Source organism: Rutilus rutilus (genome assembly GCF_951802725.1).
Source record: "Rutilus rutilus genome assembly, chromosome: 5".
Lineage (NCBI taxonomy): Eukaryota > Metazoa > Chordata > Actinopteri > Cypriniformes > Leuciscidae > Rutilus > Rutilus rutilus.
In genome coordinates this window covers 37,501,033-37,521,237 of record NC_140213.1, presented here as the reverse complement: position 1 = coordinate 37,521,237, position 20,205 = coordinate 37,501,033, and the positions used below count along the sequence as shown (strand labels likewise).

The 20,205-nt window shown below is 37.6% G+C and overlaps 3 protein-coding genes across 5 annotated transcripts; 1 reads left to right on the top strand and 2 right to left on the bottom strand.

Annotated features, from left to right (window-relative positions):
- Positions 1-13: 13 nt before the first annotated feature.
- lyve1b (lymphatic vessel endothelial hyaluronic receptor 1b) lies at positions 14-2,942 on the bottom strand. The gene is made up of 6 exons (XM_084408707.1): positions 2,783-2,942; positions 2,519-2,684; positions 1,677-1,816; positions 625-1,032; positions 462-543; positions 14-366 (listed from the first exon to the last, which is right to left on the bottom strand). The coding sequence occupies exons 1-6, from the start codon at positions 2,862-2,864 to the stop codon at positions 195-197; spliced, it is 1,050 nt and encodes a 349-aa protein (XP_084264833.1). The 5' UTR covers positions 2,865-2,942; the 3' UTR covers positions 14-194.
- Positions 309-9,377, top strand: LOC311290295 (uncharacterized protein). Of its 2 annotated transcripts, none has more exons than XM_084408703.1 (9): positions 309-392; positions 5,728-6,015; positions 6,620-6,760; positions 6,856-7,056; positions 7,150-7,337; positions 7,454-7,667; positions 7,844-7,942; positions 8,043-8,110; positions 8,205-9,377. In XM_084408703.1, the coding sequence occupies exons 1-9, from the start codon at positions 378-380 to the stop codon at positions 8,359-8,361; spliced, it is 1,371 nt and encodes a 456-aa protein (XP_084264829.1). In that variant the 5' UTR covers positions 309-377; the 3' UTR covers positions 8,362-9,377. The 2 variants fall into 2 exon arrangements, with proteins under 2 accessions (XP_084264829.1, XP_084264830.1); XM_084408704.1 differs by having other exon boundaries at positions 314-396; positions 5,844-6,015.
- Positions 8,381-19,339, bottom strand: eif4g2b (eukaryotic translation initiation factor 4, gamma 2b). Of its 2 annotated transcripts, none has more exons than XM_084408701.1 (21): positions 19,129-19,339; positions 18,378-18,486; positions 17,637-17,702; positions 17,419-17,559; positions 16,798-16,900; positions 15,615-15,746; positions 15,372-15,438; positions 15,106-15,257; positions 14,874-14,984; positions 12,831-13,013; positions 12,523-12,661; positions 12,272-12,435; positions 12,064-12,174; positions 11,630-11,758; positions 11,389-11,493; positions 11,079-11,294; positions 10,731-10,989; positions 10,302-10,506; positions 9,991-10,199; positions 9,747-9,868; positions 8,381-9,650 (listed from the first exon to the last, which is right to left on the bottom strand). In XM_084408701.1, exons 8-21 carry the CDS (start codon positions 15,187-15,189, stop codon positions 9,585-9,587), a joined length of 2,103 nt encoding a protein of 700 aa, XP_084264827.1. In that variant the 5' UTR covers positions 15,190-15,257; positions 15,372-15,438; positions 15,615-15,746; positions 16,798-16,900; positions 17,419-17,559; positions 17,637-17,702; positions 18,378-18,486; positions 19,129-19,339; the 3' UTR covers positions 8,381-9,584. The 2 variants fall into 2 exon arrangements, with proteins under 2 accessions (XP_084264827.1, XP_084264828.1); XM_084408702.1 differs by having other exon boundaries at positions 12,523-12,628; positions 19,129-19,298.
- Between the last annotated feature and the right edge of the window lie 866 nt (positions 19,340-20,205).

Below are 20,205 nucleotides of genomic sequence, written 5' to 3'. Positions count from 1 at the left end.
GAACAAACTAGTATTTACATCAGTTCTTAATATTTAATTATTTAAAAGAAATCATTGGTTTTTCACCCCAAAAATGAAAATGCTGTGTATGAAATGCAGAATAATGTGCATGTTTCTCTTTTACATGCAGTTACAGTGACAGGACTTTTTTTTTTTTTTTTTTTTTTTAATACAAAGTAGGCTACAGTGTTTTCTTAGGGAGAGTTTGGGTCTTGTTCCATTTGAAGGATGATGTTGTTAAATTTCCTATTGTTGTTGGTCTGTTCTGGCATCCAATGCCTCTCACTTATTCGTTTCCACATCTCCGTTCCAGTAATCTGTTCTGGCCTCATTCTGATCCAAGATGGAAACCGTTGCCCTCTTTTGCTGAAAAAAGCATGGAGAATAGACCAGTAAGTAAGTAAGTAATGCATCGCCTATGCATGTCTCTCTCATAATAGTAATTAAAAGTAAAAACGTACATTTTGAGGTACCAAGCTGCACCTGCCGCTACCAACAAGAGCAGTAGCACAAGAGAAATGATGACAATTGTTTTGGGAGTTGCTAAAGTATAAAAACGACAAAGAGTGTGATCAAATGAATGTGTAAAGTGATTCAAAAGTTGTATAACTTTTAAAACCCAACCTCTGGATGCTCCGTGTGGTGCAGTGGTCTGGGACAGTGCAGGCTGACCTGTGGAAGTTAAAGTATGCTGAAAAAGAAAATGACTGGATGAATAAGAGGAAGTCGAGGGGGATGAAGTTGAAAACTTGGGTGAGGTTCTGGAAGATTCTGGAAGTTCTGAAAGAGACAGAGGGCTTGTTGATGCCTGGGAACTGTCACTGATGTCAGAAAGACTAAGTGTTATAAATGTTGTGGAGGAAGTGTTGAAAGCAAAGGAAATGGATGGGGTGGATGTGTAGGCAGGAGAAGAGGTTGACTTAATGGATGATGGATGGGTTGTTTCAGTTGAATAATGCTTGTTTGATGGTGTTCTTCCTCCTGTTGTAGGTTGAGGCCTGCTTGATGTTGTTTCAAATGATCCATTAGGACCTGAGGTGCATTGAGAGAGACATATTCTGATTATGTTGCACATTTGGGACCCTGGATCACAAAACTAGTCACAAGTAGCAATAGCAATATACATTGTTTGTGTCAAAATTATCGATTTTTCTTTTATGCCAAAAATCATTAGGATATTAAGTAAAGAACATGTTCCATGAAGATATTTTGTACATTTCTTACCTTAAATATATAAAACATTTCTTTTTGTGAGTGAATGCAGCACAATCGCGAACATAAATGGACAACTTTAAAGGTGATTTTCTCAATGTTTTGATTTTTTTGCACCCTCAGATTCCAGATTTTCAATAGTTGTATCTCGGCCAAACATTGTCCTATTCTAACAAACCATACATCAATGGAAAGCTTATTTATTCAGCTTTCGGGTGATGTATACATCTCAATTTAAAAAAATGTACCCATGTGACTGGTTTTGTGGTCCAGGGTAACATTTTACTGAAAAACTATGTTATCAGATTTATTTACTGATTTATTATCATCATATGTTTTTAACAAAATCCAAAGTCCAGACATATTATATAATTTTCTTTCAAATCACATTAAACATCATTGTTCCCTATTTCAAGACACTGATTATTATGATGAAAGCATTTTCAAAAACATATTACACATACCCGCTGGTTTAAAACAATAAACATCAAACTTTTTGCTGATGTCAGCTCTCCAAACAGAAACGCCTGAACTGTTTCGACCACATTTTTCATTTCTCTCAATTCGAGGAATAACTGCAATTCGCTCTTCAATCCAACCATACCTGTGTGAAAGAATGATATTGCACTCTTAGAAGAAACATAAACTATAGAGTTCAAAAATGACTTCTAGTACTGGCAAAATACTACAAAATAGGAGGACTTTAGATACTTTAGTTGTACTTTTTATTTTATTTGTAAATATTTTAAATATAAAAGAAGGAAAAAAACATTAAACTTGGTTAAGGTTAAGATATTTATCTGACAAAATAATTTGGCAATCAGCTACAGGTTTTGTTTTATTATGCAAAAATAAAAAAAATGAATAGAATATAAATGCATAGAAAACAAACAGCTCTCAGAAAAAAGCATATACTGAACATAATCAGTTATTACTATTTTTTTCTCTCTTGTTTTTTTTTTTTTTTGCGTTATCACAAATAAAATAATTGACAACATGCAATATTGTTAAAATATATATATATATATTTCACAAATTTTTGAAGATGTCAATTTTCTTAGTCACTTTTGGCCACTACTGTATAATTAATTAGACAGCATGTGACAACACACATAATATGTGATAAAGCAGGCTCATATTTTACTTCAATGAATATTATCTGGTATTGCACTTTAAAATATACAAAGCATCCATTTTTAAAATGTTATTTAGAAATAGGAATCATATTTCCTAAAAAAAAACCTCAATATCATATATCTACAGTAATATTTTAATTAACTATTAAATTACTATTTAAGTGCTTTACCTGCATGTCTGTAAGCCATTTTGGTTAGCTGTCTTCACTTCATCTAGGTTTGCAATTCTCATTTTAATAGCCTCACATGCCTCACTGGCTGTGGTGGCATTAAAACTGTACGTGTTGGTTTTGCTTTGGACTAACAACACTCCAGAAATTCCATCATTTGTAGGGACTAAAAAAGAACCAACATTAAAATGCAAAAGTACAAATTCACAATCAAAAGCAAAACAGTGCATTTAAATCAACAGAAAAAGAAAGAGAGAAACCTACCTAGGATTTGACTCACGTCTAGACAGGCTGTGCTTGTAAATAAGAAAAACAGTAGACAAAATGCTAACCAGACTCTTGCCATGACTGCAGAACATGCCACCAAAACTGCCCAAAAGCTTGAACACACTCAGTCTGTTGATGGTGCAGAAAAGGGACCCGTAAAAATAGAAAACAGGAGGTTGAGGATGATCTGTAAGATGACCTTCCCAAAGAGGGCATTTAAAGCTGGGTCAGAGGACAACTGAAAACCCTTTGCTTCCTGTGGTTGTGCACCCGTTATGTTAAATATCTTTAAACACATTCAATACATCATGCACATATAGACATTCTGGACAAGTTGGAAAAATATCCAACTTCCAGGCAGCTATATCGGGCACTTATAGAAAGTCCACTCTCAGGCACCTATAGGCATACCTTTATAAAAGTACTACCTAAACTACCTAAATGACATATTTATTTGATGTTTTTAAAGCTTTATTATAAATATTATATTGACATTTTTTTATAAAAATCTGTTTAAATTCATTGTTGATGTCCTTTTTTAATCCAAATATCCAAGTGAAAAATGTATAAGCCTAATGTGTAGCATGAGTGACATCCGAGGTAGGCCTGCTTCCTTCTTCAGAGCATCCTATCCAGTGTTGTCTGTGATTTTGAAGGCTAAATAAACAGAAAGGATCATTACCAAGTCACTTTCAAAGCAACCAGCCAAGTGCTATTGCGGGACTGAGAACAGTGAATTACAGGCTATGTTAGTCTATAGCGAAGACCTATCAGATACAAATCTTCTCCTATGAACCCACAGGAGAGATGTACAAAATGACAGGAAGTTATTAAAAGCATCCTGCCATTTTGCTGATTCACATAATTTATTATCTCATCTCTAAATTCCTGACTTAGACCATAAAAACATATTTCCCTGACTGTGCAGAGAGCACAGGAAATAAACCATGACAAAAGGTTTTGACTGGGACTTTCAATATTACTCTTCTGACATTTGAAGAGGTTTGTGTTCTCTGCTCCTTTTATATCACTAGTTTGTAGTCACAAAATGTTACGAGAAAATCAGTTTTTGTTGGAAATGGCATTGTTGTTAGGCATTTAATGTTTATAGCAAAATCACAAACAAAGCTAACTAGGCCAGTGGAACTTGTGCTGCTTCACTCTGCTTGAATAATAGAGGGGGTTGAGTTTCCATGCCTAGTCTGTAAAGTAAAGGGAATCAATACTTGTAAACAGTGTTGGGGGTAACAAATTCCAAGTAACGTGGATTACGTAATCAGATTACTTTTTTTCAAGTAACAAAGTAACGCATACTTTTCAACTTACAAATATCTGAGTTCATTTTTCAAATAAGTAACGCAAGGTACTTTTGTCCACCATTTATTGACTGACACCTCTCCTGTCCCCATGTTTAGAGAAATCGGGAGTAAATGCTGAGGTGTTGTGTGCGTTGTGTAAACATGATGGTTATTAGTTCTACACTATTGCGAGCATGCATTTACCCATCTCACTTGCTCACAATCTCACAAAAGCTGCAGATTAAGTATCCTCAAAATGAATAAAAACAGTGAAATGCAAAACCCTACAATAATTATACTATATATAAAATAAAATAGCACTATATTTCACTGTATAAATGTATTTAATCTCACTTTATTAACTAATGTCTTTGCTGCTGACCTCAGGTGATCAGGTAAAGCGCCCTCTACTGTACAGGTAAGATTTTGCATTTCGTTCAGTCTGGGGCTTATTCGTTTAACTTTTGATGTGAAAGGCCCTTTACATGTGCCAAAAATAGAACTTTCTTCTTATTAAAAAACAAAGAAGCAAGCCCAGCTTAGGTGAGAAATAGTAAAACAAAAGTACAGTAATACTACTTTCCATTAAAAGTAACAGAATTATTACTTTTTTAGGGAGTAATGAAATATAACGCATTACTTTTAAAAGTAACTTTCTCCAGCACTCCTTGTAAAGGATCTGGTGTTATTGAGGTAGACTATTATAGTAGGGCCATAATGCAGAACCATTCTGAATAACAATTAGTTAATTCAGTCATTTGTATGCTATATATCCATATATATAAGTTGCTTGTAATTTAACAATGATCACCCTGAAGGTGTGATAATGAGCCTAATCGCAAAATAAATAAAAACATGGACATAAAATATTGATTTGATTTTATACTTAAAAAAAAGTTTTTTTTTAATTAACTAAAAATAATCTAATTTTAAAAACAATATTAGATATATGCGATTGACCAATCAGAATCAAGTATTTCAGAGACTGTAATAATGCAGTGTATTAAATAGTGGTGCTTGTAAATAACCTTGAACTTTGGCAAGCAATGTGTCCAGCACTGATTGTAGTTCAAACATGAATGATAACTCAAATTGTGTGGTTTATTTTATGGAGTGCTACTATTTTTCCAAGTGACCAGGCTCAAGATTTTTGCTTTGGTGGACAATAAAATGGGAAATTGCCAAGAGACTTATGTAGGGTGAGCCATTTGTAATGATCAGAAAATTATAGACACTTTTGAGGAACCACCCAGACACCATAGCATCTTGGTAGCGAAATTTGTCTGCTAAACACCACTCACATTCGCATCAGAAAAAAAAATATATATATATATAGTCAGTCTTCAGTCCTGGCATCATTACCAATATGCTGTGAACCCTAACCAGCTTATTTCAGGATGTTGAGAGGCACTATGGTGCAATTAGTTAAGGATGAGGAGAGCTGTGTTACAATCCTTGTGGTAGCATAGAGTTTCTGCTCCCTCTGTGGTGGTATAACATTTCCTTATAAATAATTGAACTAGGCTGCATGTTGGTGAGTCTCCTTAGTTCCCATTGCATGCACTTCTACGGGAACTCTGGGTCGACAAGAGCAAAACAAAACAAAAAACCTGCTCAAAAGTTGAAGTTTGAAACTGGTTTCAGTGTCCAGTCAGAACGATGACCCTAAGGGCCACCTCTCATGGACAGCTCCAGAATCTGACTTCAATGAAGACCTATGCTTCAGACAGCGGGATTTTTAAGTCCCTTTCTCACAGCAGCAACAACATGGGGGGACGATTCGAAAGCATTGAGGAGATTAAAGGAGTTTCAAAACCCACACACCCTCCTCGAAGACCTGTACGTGCAGTCCGACCCGTCAGTGCTCTGAGCGCCAGCGGATCCTTCCTGCAGATCAACCACCTGCAGGGAGAACTAGTGAGGAAGAGGAAGGTAAGTGCTGACATGATAGAGCAACATCCAGAGGGCACATTCTGAACATTAGGGTGTATTTATACTGAATCAATAGAATTCTGTATTTGAGGATTGACTTTTTCACTTATTCTGCCTCATGTTTCAGAACATTGTGAATGACGTACATGTGAAAATTAGCTTGTAATTAAGTCATCTTCAATGCCAGTAAAATGTACTTGTATTATCATGTTCAAGTTATGTTGAAGACAATATAATGTTTTTCAGTACAATTAATTATATACTGTATATATACACATATAATTACAATTACTTAATATTATATATATATATATATATATATTCTGATTATATATACATAATTATTATAATAATACACACACATTTTCCTTTAATACAGAGTAAACAACTTAAAAATTCACTTAAAAAAGTAAAGATGTGTATATGTGTGTGTGTGTTTGTGTCTGTGTTGTTTGTATGTAGTGTCCACAGATATTTTAAGCAGCAAAAGTTGTTAAATTAGTTATAATAAGAGTTAAAAAGATACTAAGTATTTGAAACATTCTCCATCAATACTTTGTGTCTTGGATGCGGTGACCCTCATTGTCGCTGTATCTGTGTTCAGGAATGTGAGGACCTGAAAAAGGAGAACAAGTATCTGTCTAACGAAATTCACATGGAAAGGATCATGATGAGAACTGAGAGTGAGCTCACCATGAGAAACCTGCGGAATCTCAACCAGGAACTCCAGGCCCAAGTTAAAGAGGTGTGCACATTAAAACATCTTGAAATATAGAAGAACAAGTAATAACCTTGTAACAAAAATAATAATAAAAGTTTTCTTTCCTTTGTTATAATAAGCTGAAACAGAAGCTCTATCTCAGCCAGCAGAGGGCGACACTGTTGTCCAGGGCAGCTGAGGATGCTGATAGAGCTCGAGCAGAGGCGGACAAGAGCAGGGCACTGGCAGAGACCCGAGCACTAGAGAGCAGGCAAGAAAAAGATCTTACACTAGCTGACAAAACACGGCTGGGCGTAGAACTACAGCTGCTGAAGAAAGAGGTACACATGCAATATCATGAAAATATACACAGGATGCAAAATATCTCTATGGCTCTACTGAAATCAAACTAATTTGCATACTGTCATCCATAGCACAAAGATGTCCAGCTACTTTTAGCACAGGCTGAAAAGAATTACTTTGAGACCAAGCTTAAACTAGACAGAATGTCAGGAGAAAAACAGACTTTCCTGGAGGAGAACAGAATACTGGAAGACGAGAGGAACACTTTACGACACAAACTGAAAGAACTGACTGAGGAGAATGTGAAGATAATGGAAAAGTAAGCTCAAGAGCATTCAGCAGTGCCATTTATCTTTTTGTAATTTAAGCAAAAGGCCATTATAATGCAATAAAAGCTAAATAGGAATGGCTCATGATGCTGTCTGTCTCCTGTAGGGAGGTGAACTCCAGACGCAGAGCTTTGGTTGCTGAAGAGCAGAGTGAGAGGGCCAATAAAGCCCTGCAGGAAGCGGAGCAGGAAAGACATTTAGTTGAGCAGGAGAGGCAGGATCGCACCAGGGAGTGTCTCAGCTGGAGAGAGAAACACCAGGCCCTGGCAGAAGTCATCAGAGCCCAGGAAGAGCTGAAGTCCCTGAGGCAGACCAAAGCCGTAAGTCCTCCTGATTGTAGGGTCAATCCAGTTCCTTTCATGTTTATCATATACAAGTAAACAGAATTTTACTTGCATCTTATTTTATATATTTTTTTTACTTGTCTTACTCATCAAATTATTCTTTAGAATGTTCTTTGATGGCACTAATAACACATATTCACGTCTCACTTCAGTGTCAAGCTAATATTAAGAGCTACTTCCTGTGTATGACTGAAAGCGACCAGAGGGTTAAGATCCTAAAAAATCAAGACGGCACACCAAGGAACTTCACGGTAGTTTTTCTTTTCAGCACATTATTAATAAAATAGTAATAAACATTTGTGGGTTTTTTATTTTATTAAATGATAGCATTCACCAATATGCCCCCAACAGGAAGGAGACCCTGTGTATATCTCCACACCTGACCTCAACAGTGAGGATTCAGAGAGGAGGTCAGGGAGGTAGGTCTTTTTTTAAGTTTTATTTTTACCAATGCTAAATTGAGACAAAAAAAAAAAAAAATTTGTCTTGACTTAATTTGTCTTATCCCTTCAGCAGAACAATGTACAGGGTGGCAGCACCTCGAGTTGGAAGAGACACTGGCCCATCCCACTTCAGTGAGCTGTCACCAATGGCAGACTCCCACGATTCTGGATTTTCGAGGAGAAACAGGAAAGTGGAATATTTCTGGATCCCCACTGATGAGGAATAATTGCACTTAAAACACTTGAGCTGATCAAGTTTTTCCTTTATTGTAAATTCAGCAATAGTGGTGAATCCAGCACTAAACAGCCTTATAATGACATGATCATAAGCCATTTCATTTGACAATTGGATCAGTTAACATGCTGGCAAATGTAAGTACAACAAGATTAACTGTCAAATACAATTAAACACCTGTCAATAAAAGGTTGTTTGAGAACCCCTTATTGACAAGGGCAAAAGCCTTTCCCCTTTAATGGGCATTAAGGGTTTTCATTTACGTTTAATGATCAATTAAAAGGCAGGTTAAAATAATCCACCAGTTTGAGGGTTACGATTGGAATAATTTGCAGCAGATCATTGGGGCCTGAAGGGCAACATTACTACAGCCATCAGACAGAGAACACATCTCGGTTACCTTGTCAGACCACACTGCAGACAACATTAAGTAAGGCTGGGGCAGCAGAGGCATTAAGTTGACACTAGTAGCTTGATATCGGAATCTTCAATGAAAAATACTTAAACTACTGCAAGCTGAAATATTAGGTAGTGTGTTGTGCAAAACTTAATGACTATGCAGTTGTTCTGGATCTTAATTCAAGACTAAAACTTTAGACATATCAGAAGCCTGTTCTAAATAACGCTTATTCAGGAGGTAGAAGTGGAAACTGCTAACAAGTTACAGTGATTACAGTTTTAGATGTTTAAATCATGCAAGAGGGTTGAAGGATATTGCAACCGACCCAGAATAACACCAAAAGTGTCTACAGCGTAACCTATGAAGGCCTTTCAACTAGCATCTCATGATTAATGTTAACCAATCCCCCCAGACAGACTGCAAACAAATCATTGGTTCTATATAGTGACTGCTTAACTTTCGCAGAGACATCAAAAGGTTTTCTGTCCTGTGTCTTGTGAAACAAAAACAGATTAAACCAGGCAGAACATGTAAGGAAAAATTGACTAACACTTTTTCGACTGAAAAAGCAGTGGTTGATCTATCATCTAAAAAAAAAAAAAAAACAACACAACAAGCCAGACATTGGTTAGGATACAAGCAAACCAAGACATTATGACATTGGTATTACTATGCCTTTCGTTTAATTCATGAGCCTAGCAGCAGTGTAATAAAGCTGTCTGAGTGTGAGCTACTGCAAAGAGTGTGGGAACCAAAGAGAAGACAGCAAGTCATGTAGCAGGAAATTAATATGTACTATGAGAATTAGTCCCTCCTCAGTCGGCTTCCTCCTCTGACTCCTCTTCCTCAGCCGTCTCAAGCCAAGTCAGCCACTGGTTCACCTGAAAAGAAAAAGATTTGTAAATGTACATGCTTGTACACACGAATGAGCGAGAGAGAGCGAGAGATATTTGTGTTTGCAGTAGTTAAATAAACACCTGGAATAAGGCTTTTCCTTTTCCAGGAAATTCTTGGGAAACGTCTTCTTTCCATGCAATGAAAGCTTCCTCCTCAATGATCTCCAGGTCATAAAAGTGGACAAAGTAGCGAAGCAACATACCTATATTGCAATAATAAATAAACAAAAAAGGTCAAACAAGAGCCTCATTCCTCAAATAAGAAAGTCATGTTTTATTGATCTCAACAGGGACAGAATCTTACAAATCGCAGTAGTTTCAGTACCTTTTGGGAAAGCGTTGGAATTGCAGTGCACCTGCAGGGCGTACAGGGCACTGACCTGCAGGTCAGTGTGATCGTGGAGGAACTTCTGCATGACTGGCTTGAAGGCGAGTAATAGTTGCTTCTCCTGGTCCAGCTGCTCTTTAGTAGGCGAGGAAAGTTGCTCGTCACCTTCAGTCACACCAAGCTCAGCAAAGAAGTACTGCAGGAAGCTGTTAAATGGAAAAACAGCAAGGCTTGTAAACTACAACATTCATAACAAAATCTGAGTTGCATATATCTGCATTTGTAGATGTGAAGATAGTGGGCTGTACCTGGTCATAAGTATGTTGACGAAGCCCTTGTCTGTGTGGAGTTTGAGAGAAATATTGTCTTTGATCCACTTGTAGATGGTCTGAGGGGAGGGGTCTGCCTTGATTTGTTTCAGCAGTTCCTTCTCCAGTTTTAGCAAGGGGAAGAGGAAACTCAGACCTTTCCCCTCAAGAACCTCCAGCATACGGTCCTTATTCTGGTCGATTTCTGAGAAACAAAAATCCACTAAATCAATCCTATTTAATATAAAAATATCTAACAAATAAATAAAAAAATCTTTTAGAGAGGACTTATAGCAAAAACCCAAAAACAATTTTCACTGCTTTACTTTACTTTTTTTTTTTATCAAATCAAATGCAGTGACTGACCAATCAGAGTCAAGTATTCCAGAGTTGTATAATAAAAACCTATAAGTGTAGGAGGAGACTTACCAGGAAGCATCTTCTGCATGTTGACCTTGCTCTGCTGAAAGAGATCTGTGAGCCACTCGCGGTCCTTGAGCTTGGAAGCTTGCTGCAGGCAGAGCAGGAAAAGAGGAAAGTGGTTGCCATTCTCCAGTGGATGAGCCAGTTCTGCCACACTGACCAGCTCAGCGATGACGGCTCGTGCTGCAAACTGGGCTAGGTATGACTTTACCAGAGGAATGTCCACCTCAATCTTAGGGCACTGATCCAAGACATTCAGCAGAGCCTGATGATAAAGTACAATTATTGGAATTAGCAGTGAAAGGCTAAATGCAAACCTTTTGATTGCTTAAGAAAAAAAGCAAGATAACTTACACACATGAAGTTTTCCCCAGTGATGAAGCCCTCAGTACGCAGTGTATTGATAAGAGTGCTAGCTTGTTCTCGGTCTTCATCAGTTCTCTCCAGAGAACAGAGGATGATCTTACTTAACATCTCTGGCAGAAAATGTTTGGGAGCTTTCATCTCTCTCACACCAATGACAGCATCCTCCATGTTCTTGCTGTTCAGATACTCCGTCACAATGTTCTCCTGTTGTAAACAAAATCAGTGAACCATTAGAAAATCTCCAACAATCTGTGATAAATGCTTTGAACGTAACAGTACAACAAACAAAGATACCCACAGTCATTTTCAGCAGTTCTTCCTTAGTAGGTGCTGGTTTCTTAGTAGTCTTCTGAGGTTTCTCCTGGATCAGAGGCGGGTTGGATTTCAGACCAAGTTGAGGAGGCTAAAAAGAACACATGAAAGATGAGCAAAACACTGGCAAGATAAGAAAGATTAAAACCCTATAATAGCAATGAATTGCTCCCATATGTAATTAGTTGTAAAAAAGAGAGTTCAGCAAAGCTTAGAGAGATTTATACCTGTCCAAGTGGTGGAGTCTGTGTCCGTGGAGGCTGAGCACTGGGAGGAATCATGGTGGGAATCTGGGGCTGCAGTTTTGGCACTTGGTTTTTATTCAAAAGGAAGGACTGAGCAGGTCTAAGGCTGATCTGTAAGAATGGATCATGGAAAAACAAACATTGTTAGGTTTAATTACAAAGATTAAAATGTTTAAGGCCATTGTACCAATTCACACCCTCATATCTCATAATCGCAGTCAGCGGACTGGGTAGGAGTTCAAGAATGAGGGATAGGAGAGAAGCAAAAGGAGGAGATAAAGAAAAGGAAGAAACAGAACAGACAAAGAAAGAAAGAAAACTGCCATCCAGTTGAGTCCCTCAGAATAACGCGTCTTTTTATAATCACAGGGTGCAAGAAGTTTGGTTTTACTCAGTATTTAGTGTCTCCGGTTTACCTCATCTGCATTGAGCTGCCCCTTCTTGAAGCGTGGAGGCATGTCTTTAGATTGAGCTTGCTGCTGGTTCGAATGGTTCTGGTTTTGATTGTGAAAATGTTGATTCTGTCCCTAAGGATATACAGTTCTCATAAACAATCTCATAGCAATCTCATAAACTGCTTTGAAAAAGGCAAATTATTGCTGAAAAAAAAATGTTTATGCTTACCTGGTTAGACTTGATGAAAGGCTTCATACCCAAGTCAAACTGTGACTGTGGTTGGGAGGTCATATGCCCACTGTGGCCATTGAAAAGAGGATTTGTACGATGACGTCCTAGGGTGGGGGAAAATCTGTCCTGGATCACACCTGGACCAGTTCCTATGCCAATACCTGCACATATAAATACAGTTAATATGAAGACATGGCACATTTATCAAGAGAGAGTTGATCAATACAATTCACAGGTTCTTAACTCACCTGGAATCTGACCAAACATATCGGCCAATCCCCCGAGAGTTTCTCTATCCAGTTTCATCCTGTTCGGCATGAAGGGGCCTTCTAGGAAGAAGTCCATTCTCATTCCCTGGTTCATGGGTGGAATAAAAACACCCAAATCCTTCACAAAAGGAAACATAAAAACTTCTAATAACCAACACTATATAAACTTCAGTATATATAATATATAAAAACATCAGTTTATAATAGCAGTCAATGCAATCCTTAGCCTAAAAATAATATTTGACAGTATTTTGTAAAATATGAAAGAAAAACCACGACTGACTCACCTTCACTGCATCTTGACGAATCTGGTTAATCGTCTTTGGTCCGTTGTCGATGAAAGCTTTGCGAGGAACCCAATTGTTCTCTCTCAGCTCCACAGTGTCCTGCAGTAGGAAACGAATCCTTGCAGGCAAATCCTTGTTGTTCATTAAGGATAGCATACGGCCAAAGTACTGATCCATTAAAGACTGTGGAAAAGGCAACAATAAATGGAGTAATCCCACAAATTACAATCATGCTACTCAATGGCTGTCATCCTCTTAAAACTGCTTTATGAAAAAATAAAATCTCAGTCTAAGGCTCAATCCCAATTCACCCCTTGGCCCTATCCCTCCGTTTTGCGCGTTCCCGTGAAGGGGTAGGGTTGTCTCGATTCTCTTTTGGTAGGGGGGTAGGGGGAAGGGCCAGATAGCCCTTGAAACGAAGATTTTTCGGGACCACACTTCAAACAAAGGGGTATGAGAAATGTACCTGCATACACTGGCTACAGAGGCAACATCGCATTGTTTTCTTGTGGTTATATGTGAACACGATATAAACGAACAGTGCTTACACAGTTTCGTGCTTTTTGCAACATGATCAACCAGTCTTGTATGTTCTTTATCAAACAGGGACACCTGAGGAAACCCGGAGGCTCATTCGTTTTCGCGCTGACAACGAGCAACGTTTCCTGAAGTCCCAAAATACTTACTGTGCGTTCACACCAACGCGAATAGCACGTCAAATTCACGTCTAGTTGGGCGCTTGAACATTTTGAATCCATTCACGCATCCAGATCGAAATTGACGCACATAAAAAGCAAAAGTTTGAAGCGAACTGGACGCGCGAATGAGGCGAATTCGAGTCCACCGCGTCGCGCTAAACGCCTCATTCGCGCCGAAAGACCTCCAAGCGCGCGTAAACGCGTCTTAACATTGATATCACTCGTGCCAGACGCTCTATTCGCGTTTGGTGTGAACGCGAAGATATCGTCATCTCTGTTGTTTTCTGCGAACTTCAGAAGAAAAATGCAAAAATATAGCTGTAACCCACGCAATTGAGATGACTACAGCTGACGACGGCATCTTGGAAGTTTGTGATAAACATTGGTGCATCTCCTGTGACGTAGGCGCTAGCGACGACGTATAATGACGTGTAACGGTGTAGTAGTGGTGTCCCATTTCTTAGGGGAATATTTTCACCCCTACGCCTTGCCACTCTGTTTCAAGGGGCAAGGGTAAGGGGTAGGCGAAGGGGTATAAAATAGAATTGGGATTGAGCCTAAGTCTAAAAAGTCACAATGCCATTATTCCAATCAGTCATGGTTTGGCTTTCAAATATAAGGCCAATTTCAAGAAAACAGAAAAATGTTAGGAACAAGGTGAAATTAAGCAGTCCATTTTAGAAAGAACAGAAGCCTGTGACAATTGTTTTATGGTTGAAACTAGGGGTGGGCCATATGGCAAAAATATCATATCACGATTATTTTCAGGAAAATCACGATTCACGATTTTATCACAATTCTTTTTCATGTTGGTTTTACTATTTTGCAAGTGACTGAGCATTACAGCTAATCTTTTTTTCCTGCTATGGAAGTCAATGGGGACAAGCAACTTTCTGGTTAGCGACTTTATTCAAAATATCTTCTTGTGTTGAGTATACGTACAGGATAACATAATAATAAACGTCGCGTTGCACAGTATGTTGAGACGGAGGCGCCAGAACTGCAACTGATAGAACGCACGATACTTCTTCAAAAGCAAATTGTATAGACATTAATCATCCACGATCAAAAATCATGATATCGCTCGTTGAAACTCATCCCTTACAATGACAAACACCTTAAAATCAACCCTTAATACCTACATATGAGCATTAAAATCACATTTCTTCAATACATTTAACTGATATAATTGTGTATTTTAAACTTGCACTTCTACTTGTCTTTCAAGTTTTTACTATTTTTAATGATCTTGTTACATGACATTGGTGTTTCCATTCATCAGTTAATCCTTTTCCAATGGTGAATAAGAATAGTGACCCTTAAATGTTCTTGGGCCAGATGGTACCTTGGCTTTTTCATGGTCGAGTCTGGGCCCCACAGTCCTCATTATCTGACAGAGACACTCCAGATCCTCTCCCATGTCCTTGAGCTGGACCCTCTTCTTTTTCTCCAAAAGCTACAGAAAGTGTAGATAATGACTCATCAAAATCACTGACTCACCATTAACCAAAGAAGAAAATGGAGTGGAACTAAATGATGCGTGGGATATGTTGAGTAAAATTGAGTAGGATACATACTGTTTTGATGCACTTATGAAGGATAGATTCATGGATGAGGTCAAGTTTTCCAAGTTCTCCGATGAATTTGATATTGCCAAGCATCTTGATCTTGGCAATGGCACGCTGCTCCTCCTCTTCAGAGGTGAGAGGGTTGTCTTGTTTGTCGTAGACTTAATGCAGAGACATTAAAATATTAGAAACCTGCCACAGAGCATAATGCCTTGCAATAAAACAAAACAAAAGTGTGTGTGTGGGGGGGGTTTGGCAGGGGAGAAGTGACTCACTGTCAACATTTTTGGCGCGGTTCTCAAATTCATCTTGAAGCTTGGAAATTAGAAGTCTTCTGAAAGTCTGCAGGGAAATACAATTATGAAAATTAGTATGGTACACAATGAGAAAATAAAACTAAAGGGGCAATTAGCTTGGTAACCAATCATTTGTTTGGAAATTAACAGCTATTTCAGATTCAACAAACCCTTAAGAAACAGATATGGCATTCAATTTATAAATGGCATTTAGGAACTCACTGTGCTCTGCTTTTGTGATGACTGGATTTCAGGTGTTGGGCCATCAAAGTTTGGTGCATCCTCTGCCAAACGCAGACATAGCTGAGCATAGAGTGAGCTGTATTTGGGCTCTTCTAGGGCTTTGTCTACGATCTACGGGAAACAACAGAATTAATATGTAGCCACCACAGGTATTTCAGTATTGTATGGTATGTTTAGCTATATTTATAGTTTTATTTCTAGTTATTATTTATTTCATTGTGTATAATCACTTAGTCAAGATGGTTTTTGAGTTTCAAACACATATGAAGCTCTGTTGCTCTTTAAAAGGTAAGATTCAGTATTAAAACATTCCTGAGAACTGTTTTTTTTTTTTTTTGGAGTGGCAAGGTAATCAGGCTTAGAACTAATATCCAAGCAGGGTTGTATGATAGTCTAAATATTTGTATTATAATTAGTGGTCGACCGATATATCGGCCGATATTTGGCATTTTTTAAATATCGGCAACGGCCGATAAGTTTCTGATTGGCCGATGTGTTGGAAGCGGGACTTTTACCAGCACGAAATTACCAGATTACTGAGTGCCCTGTTACTGTGTTTACATTCTTTTTATTCACATATTTCTAAACAATTACTTTGTGAAAAATACTGTAATAGGATTGCAAATTTAAGAAGTTGCCATCTAAAGTTTAAAAGCATGTTTATTTTAAAATTTTGTTTTATAATTTATTAAATATTGATTAAAATAAATATACATAAAAATATCGGCTTTAAATCAGCCACCCTGCTCTCTAAGATATCGGCCATCAAAAAACCAATATCGGTCGACCACTAATTATAATAACTAACACCACAATGAATCAATCGATTACATGAGCAAAACCCATAACCAACACTACCATTAAAAAGTTTGAGGTCAGTAAGATTTTTTTGTTGAAAGAAATTAAACTTTATTCTGCTGTTGTTTTGAACTTAAAGAAATCCTTAAGTCATGTTTCCACAAAAATATTAAGAAACATCTGTTTACATTTTAAAAAAAAAGCAAAAAAAAAAAAGCATTGTATTAGAATGATTTATAAAGAATCATTTGGCACTGAAGACTAGAGTAATGATGCTAAAAATTCAGCTTTGCTATCACAAGAATAATTACCATCAGTTAAAATATATTAAAATAGGCCATTTTAAATTATAATACCAGCTTACCAGCAAGATGATTCCTTTGAGGACAAGTTTAGAGTCTACACCCACATTGAGAAGCTCAAGGCATAGCTTGTCAAACTTTTCAGGGGTCAGCTTATTAAGTATGCTAAAAAGAGAAAAGCAACAGCAAATAATAAACATCTTGTACCAGTTAAAACAAAGACCACAGTTTACCACATGTAAAAATTCGTGCTTATCTGAGCTTGAGAGCATCAGCTGACACAACCACAAAAACATGCTCACAAGGCCAAGAGCACAACGAACAAAAGAGCTCAAAAACAGAGGCTTCTTTAAGCTCATCACTGCTGAATTGACTATTCTGAATCAACATGCACCAATGCTACATTTTCTATATACACTAATCATTTGTTAACATGTTTCATTACTTCAATTAGCTATTTTTTTTCTGCCTTAAATTAATACATTATTAGCTAACTGCACAATTTGTATAAGTACATTTCTGAAATGCATAACTTGGACACAATCACCTCTAATAACAGATCATTGATCACCCATGCACTTTCTGTTAAGCTGCTTTGAAAACGATGAGTATTGTGAAAAGCTCTATACAAATAAATGTGAACTAAATTTAACTTAATATTCACACTCCTTAAGGACACTTACCCTCTCACTTTCCTAAATATCCCATCGTGATGTTCTTTTTCATTGGAGGAGTTGACATTGGAGGAGTTGACATCTCGTCTAGTGCTTCGTGAAGGAACCCATCTCTGAACGCTAAGCCCTGGGGTTTTCCCCAGGTACTCGCTAAAGACAAACAAAGCAATTAGAGTCTCTAAAGCATGTTACAAAGCTGGAACGTTCTTGACTTTAGCATGGCATACCTGTTGCCGACAGTCTTGGGATAGTGCTGAGCTGCACCCCTACCTCCTCCTCCGCCCGAAGAAGCACTAGAACAAAAGCAATATTAGATTAAACGACTTAAAAATGCTTTTCACACAACAACCACCACAAACCAATACTTAACTGGCTTACAGTTATCCAATTTGTTGTGGTGTGGAAACCATTTTAAATAGCAAAGCAGAAGACAAAGGAACTAGTGGACCAGTTAATACACCTTATGACTTTTTATCTTTAACGTGGTAAGAACCCCAATATCTGAGTGACTCTCCCATCTTGATCAATTATTTCAATCTTCAATTCAAACATCCTTTTAAAAATTCAGGCAAATTCTTTACCCCTCTGTCATGAGTTAAGTTAAATCGACTGAACTGTCCACTTGCTCAAGGCGATTGGTGCGGCGTCAATGCAGATGCTCGGGTCTAAAACGCAACTGAACCAGTGTGCGATAGAGAGAAATGCCAGTCATTAAACAATGTTCATGGGTGTTTAATCTGAGAGTAGACCTATACATATCATTTTGACCTGAAAAGATTCAACATTGGGAAATCCCATTTAAATAGGGTGCTTCAAAATGAAGCATTTTCCTGAACAAAAAATTATTTAAACATATTTAGGGCAACAAGTGTCTATATTTTTAGGCAATAGCTAAGCTATGTTTCTTCTATAGATGTTAAGAAAGACTGGTAGCCAAATCCTGGCCAGTGCTTGATGTTTGAGCTCACCTGAAACGAGAAGCACCCCCTTCTGCAATCACACTCTCCACTTTGGCGGCTTGACAACGAAGAATCTTCAAAAAAATTATAATCAAAGGGCGGGGTGGGGAAATCCGAACTGTATGAGAGAGAAAGAAAGTCAAGGAAACATGAGAAAACACAACTAACAGGTTAAGGAATTATTGCGTATTACAAACACATTTTGTAACATCACAAACATTTACTGGTTTCCTCTTCCTTAAAACGAAAAGGCCTACATCAGAGATTGAGGTTTGTTAGACAACATTTTATAGTAACGTTACGAATATTTGGTTGGAAACAAAATGGTTTTCCACCTTTCATAGCAAAATAGGCGAGACATTTTGCTTGATAACACAGTAACAAAGGCAACAAAGAAAAACAGAAAACATGAAAAGAACGCCTTTTAGTTTTCATTATTTTGAAAGCATTAAATATGACCGAATCACTCACGTTAACAACAAAACGTAAACATATATATCAACATTTATTTGGCGTAATGGCTAGCTTGCGTGCTATCTTAGGTCACGTGGCATTTTCAAGATTTAGGACACGGAGAGAAGCCAAAATGAGACATATATATTAATATGTCTAACGACTGACACGTATTTTAAAATTTTATACGAACAGTAATACATACAGAAACGCTCTCAGGTGTTTGTTCTATAACGACGCCATTTTCTGCATTCACGCTCTCACACGAGCAGCCATTTTATCTTACGTTTTATACAAAAGAACCTACCTTTACTAAGGCAACCTCAGTTTGGATTTTGGTTTCGTTCTTCTAAAAGAGAGAAAAAAGATGAAAATAAAAACAGATGTGTTGGGAGTATTGGGACGGTAACCGGTCAGGCACGATTGCAGCTCACTGTGGGTTAGAAATGCTATGCGCGAGCCTCCTCCTGACTGACTGCTTGACGTCACACAGGAACTTGATTTGTATTCGTCAGGACTTCGTTGTCAGTATTTTTCCGTTATTAACCACATAGGCTACAGATAGACCTATAGAATGGTCTCCTAAATATTCAGTTAAATTGTAATTCATTTTCGAAAGTTTGATTTGATTATAAACAAAACGATTGGTCTTGGCCATAAAACTATTTTTTGGTTATTGGTTTAGTCCTGGGGCCAGTTGCATAGCCATTATGGTAAGACTGTGTCTTAAGAACTAGTAACAACAACTAGCAGTTAGTTAGGGGTAATCAGTCTTACTTTTAGGTATCAAATTAGACCAATCTACATTTTTTTTATGTAACTTAACTGACTTAAAAAAGTTATGAACAAAAAAACTGATGACTAACTTGTAAGACTAGTCTTAGCAATGCAATCGGCCCCTGGAGTGGACATTAACATTGCATCCCATGATTGTCACATTTTGGCACATCTGGTTTAATTGGCATATGTGTCAGTGGATAGTAGAATGTGTCACTTAAAACAAGTGACGTGCTAGTGGATATAGTGGCATGTAGGCCTACACTGACACGATCGCTGTGTCCCAATATAGAGGCTGCATCCTTCGAAGGACTCGGACTTCACCACGGTCAATTTACTGTATATAATAAAGTGTATAAACTTAGTAAGATAAGTCAATGCTTGAATAACTTTAAAGGTTTCTTTTTCTTAATTTTTTAGATTTGTATCATTGGATAATTAAGCTGAAACCCAATAATTACGTTTAAAGTGCAATTCCTTCATTTCTCTCAAAAAAGTCCAGCCGTCACTGGCACGCATTGAATTCTGGGGTAGGCAAGGCCGCGAAGGATCCATCTGTTGTATCCTTCATTTTACGGGAAATGGAGGCCGCATTTGAAGGAGCCTT

Bases quoted from the DNA above. Each gene is read 5' to 3' on its own strand.
- eif4g2b (XM_084408701.1), bottom strand. From the start codon at position 15,189: ATGCTTGGCAATATCAAATTCATCGGAGAACTTGGAAAACTTGACCTC. The intron at 12,175-12,271 runs GTAAGCATAAAC...GTATATCCTTAG, and splicing joins CTTTCATCAAGTCTAACCAG to GGACAGAATCAACATTTTCA. The intron at 9,651-9,746 runs GTGTTTATTTAA...TTTTCTTTTCAG, and splicing joins AAGGAAAAGCCTTATTCCAG to GTGAACCAGTGGCTGACTTG.
- LOC311290295 (XM_084408703.1), top strand. The intron at 7,057-7,149 runs GTACACATGCAA...TGTCATCCATAG, and splicing joins TACAGCTGCTGAAGAAAGAG to CACAAAGATGTCCAGCTACT. The intron at 7,943-8,042 runs GTAGTTTTTCTT...TGCCCCCAACAG, and splicing joins GCACACCAAGGAACTTCACG to GAAGGAGACCCTGTGTATAT.
- lyve1b (XM_084408707.1), bottom strand. From the start codon at position 2,864: ATGGCAAGAGTCTGGTTAGCATTTTGTCTACTGTTTTTCTTATTTACA. The intron at 1,817-2,518 runs GTAAAGCACTTA...TCTTTCACACAG, and splicing joins AATGGCTTACAGACATGCAG to GTATGGTTGGATTGAAGAGC. The intron at 544-624 runs GTTGGGTTTTAA...TTTATACTTTAG, and splicing joins ACCACACGGAGCATCCAGAG to CAACTCCCAAAACAATTGTC.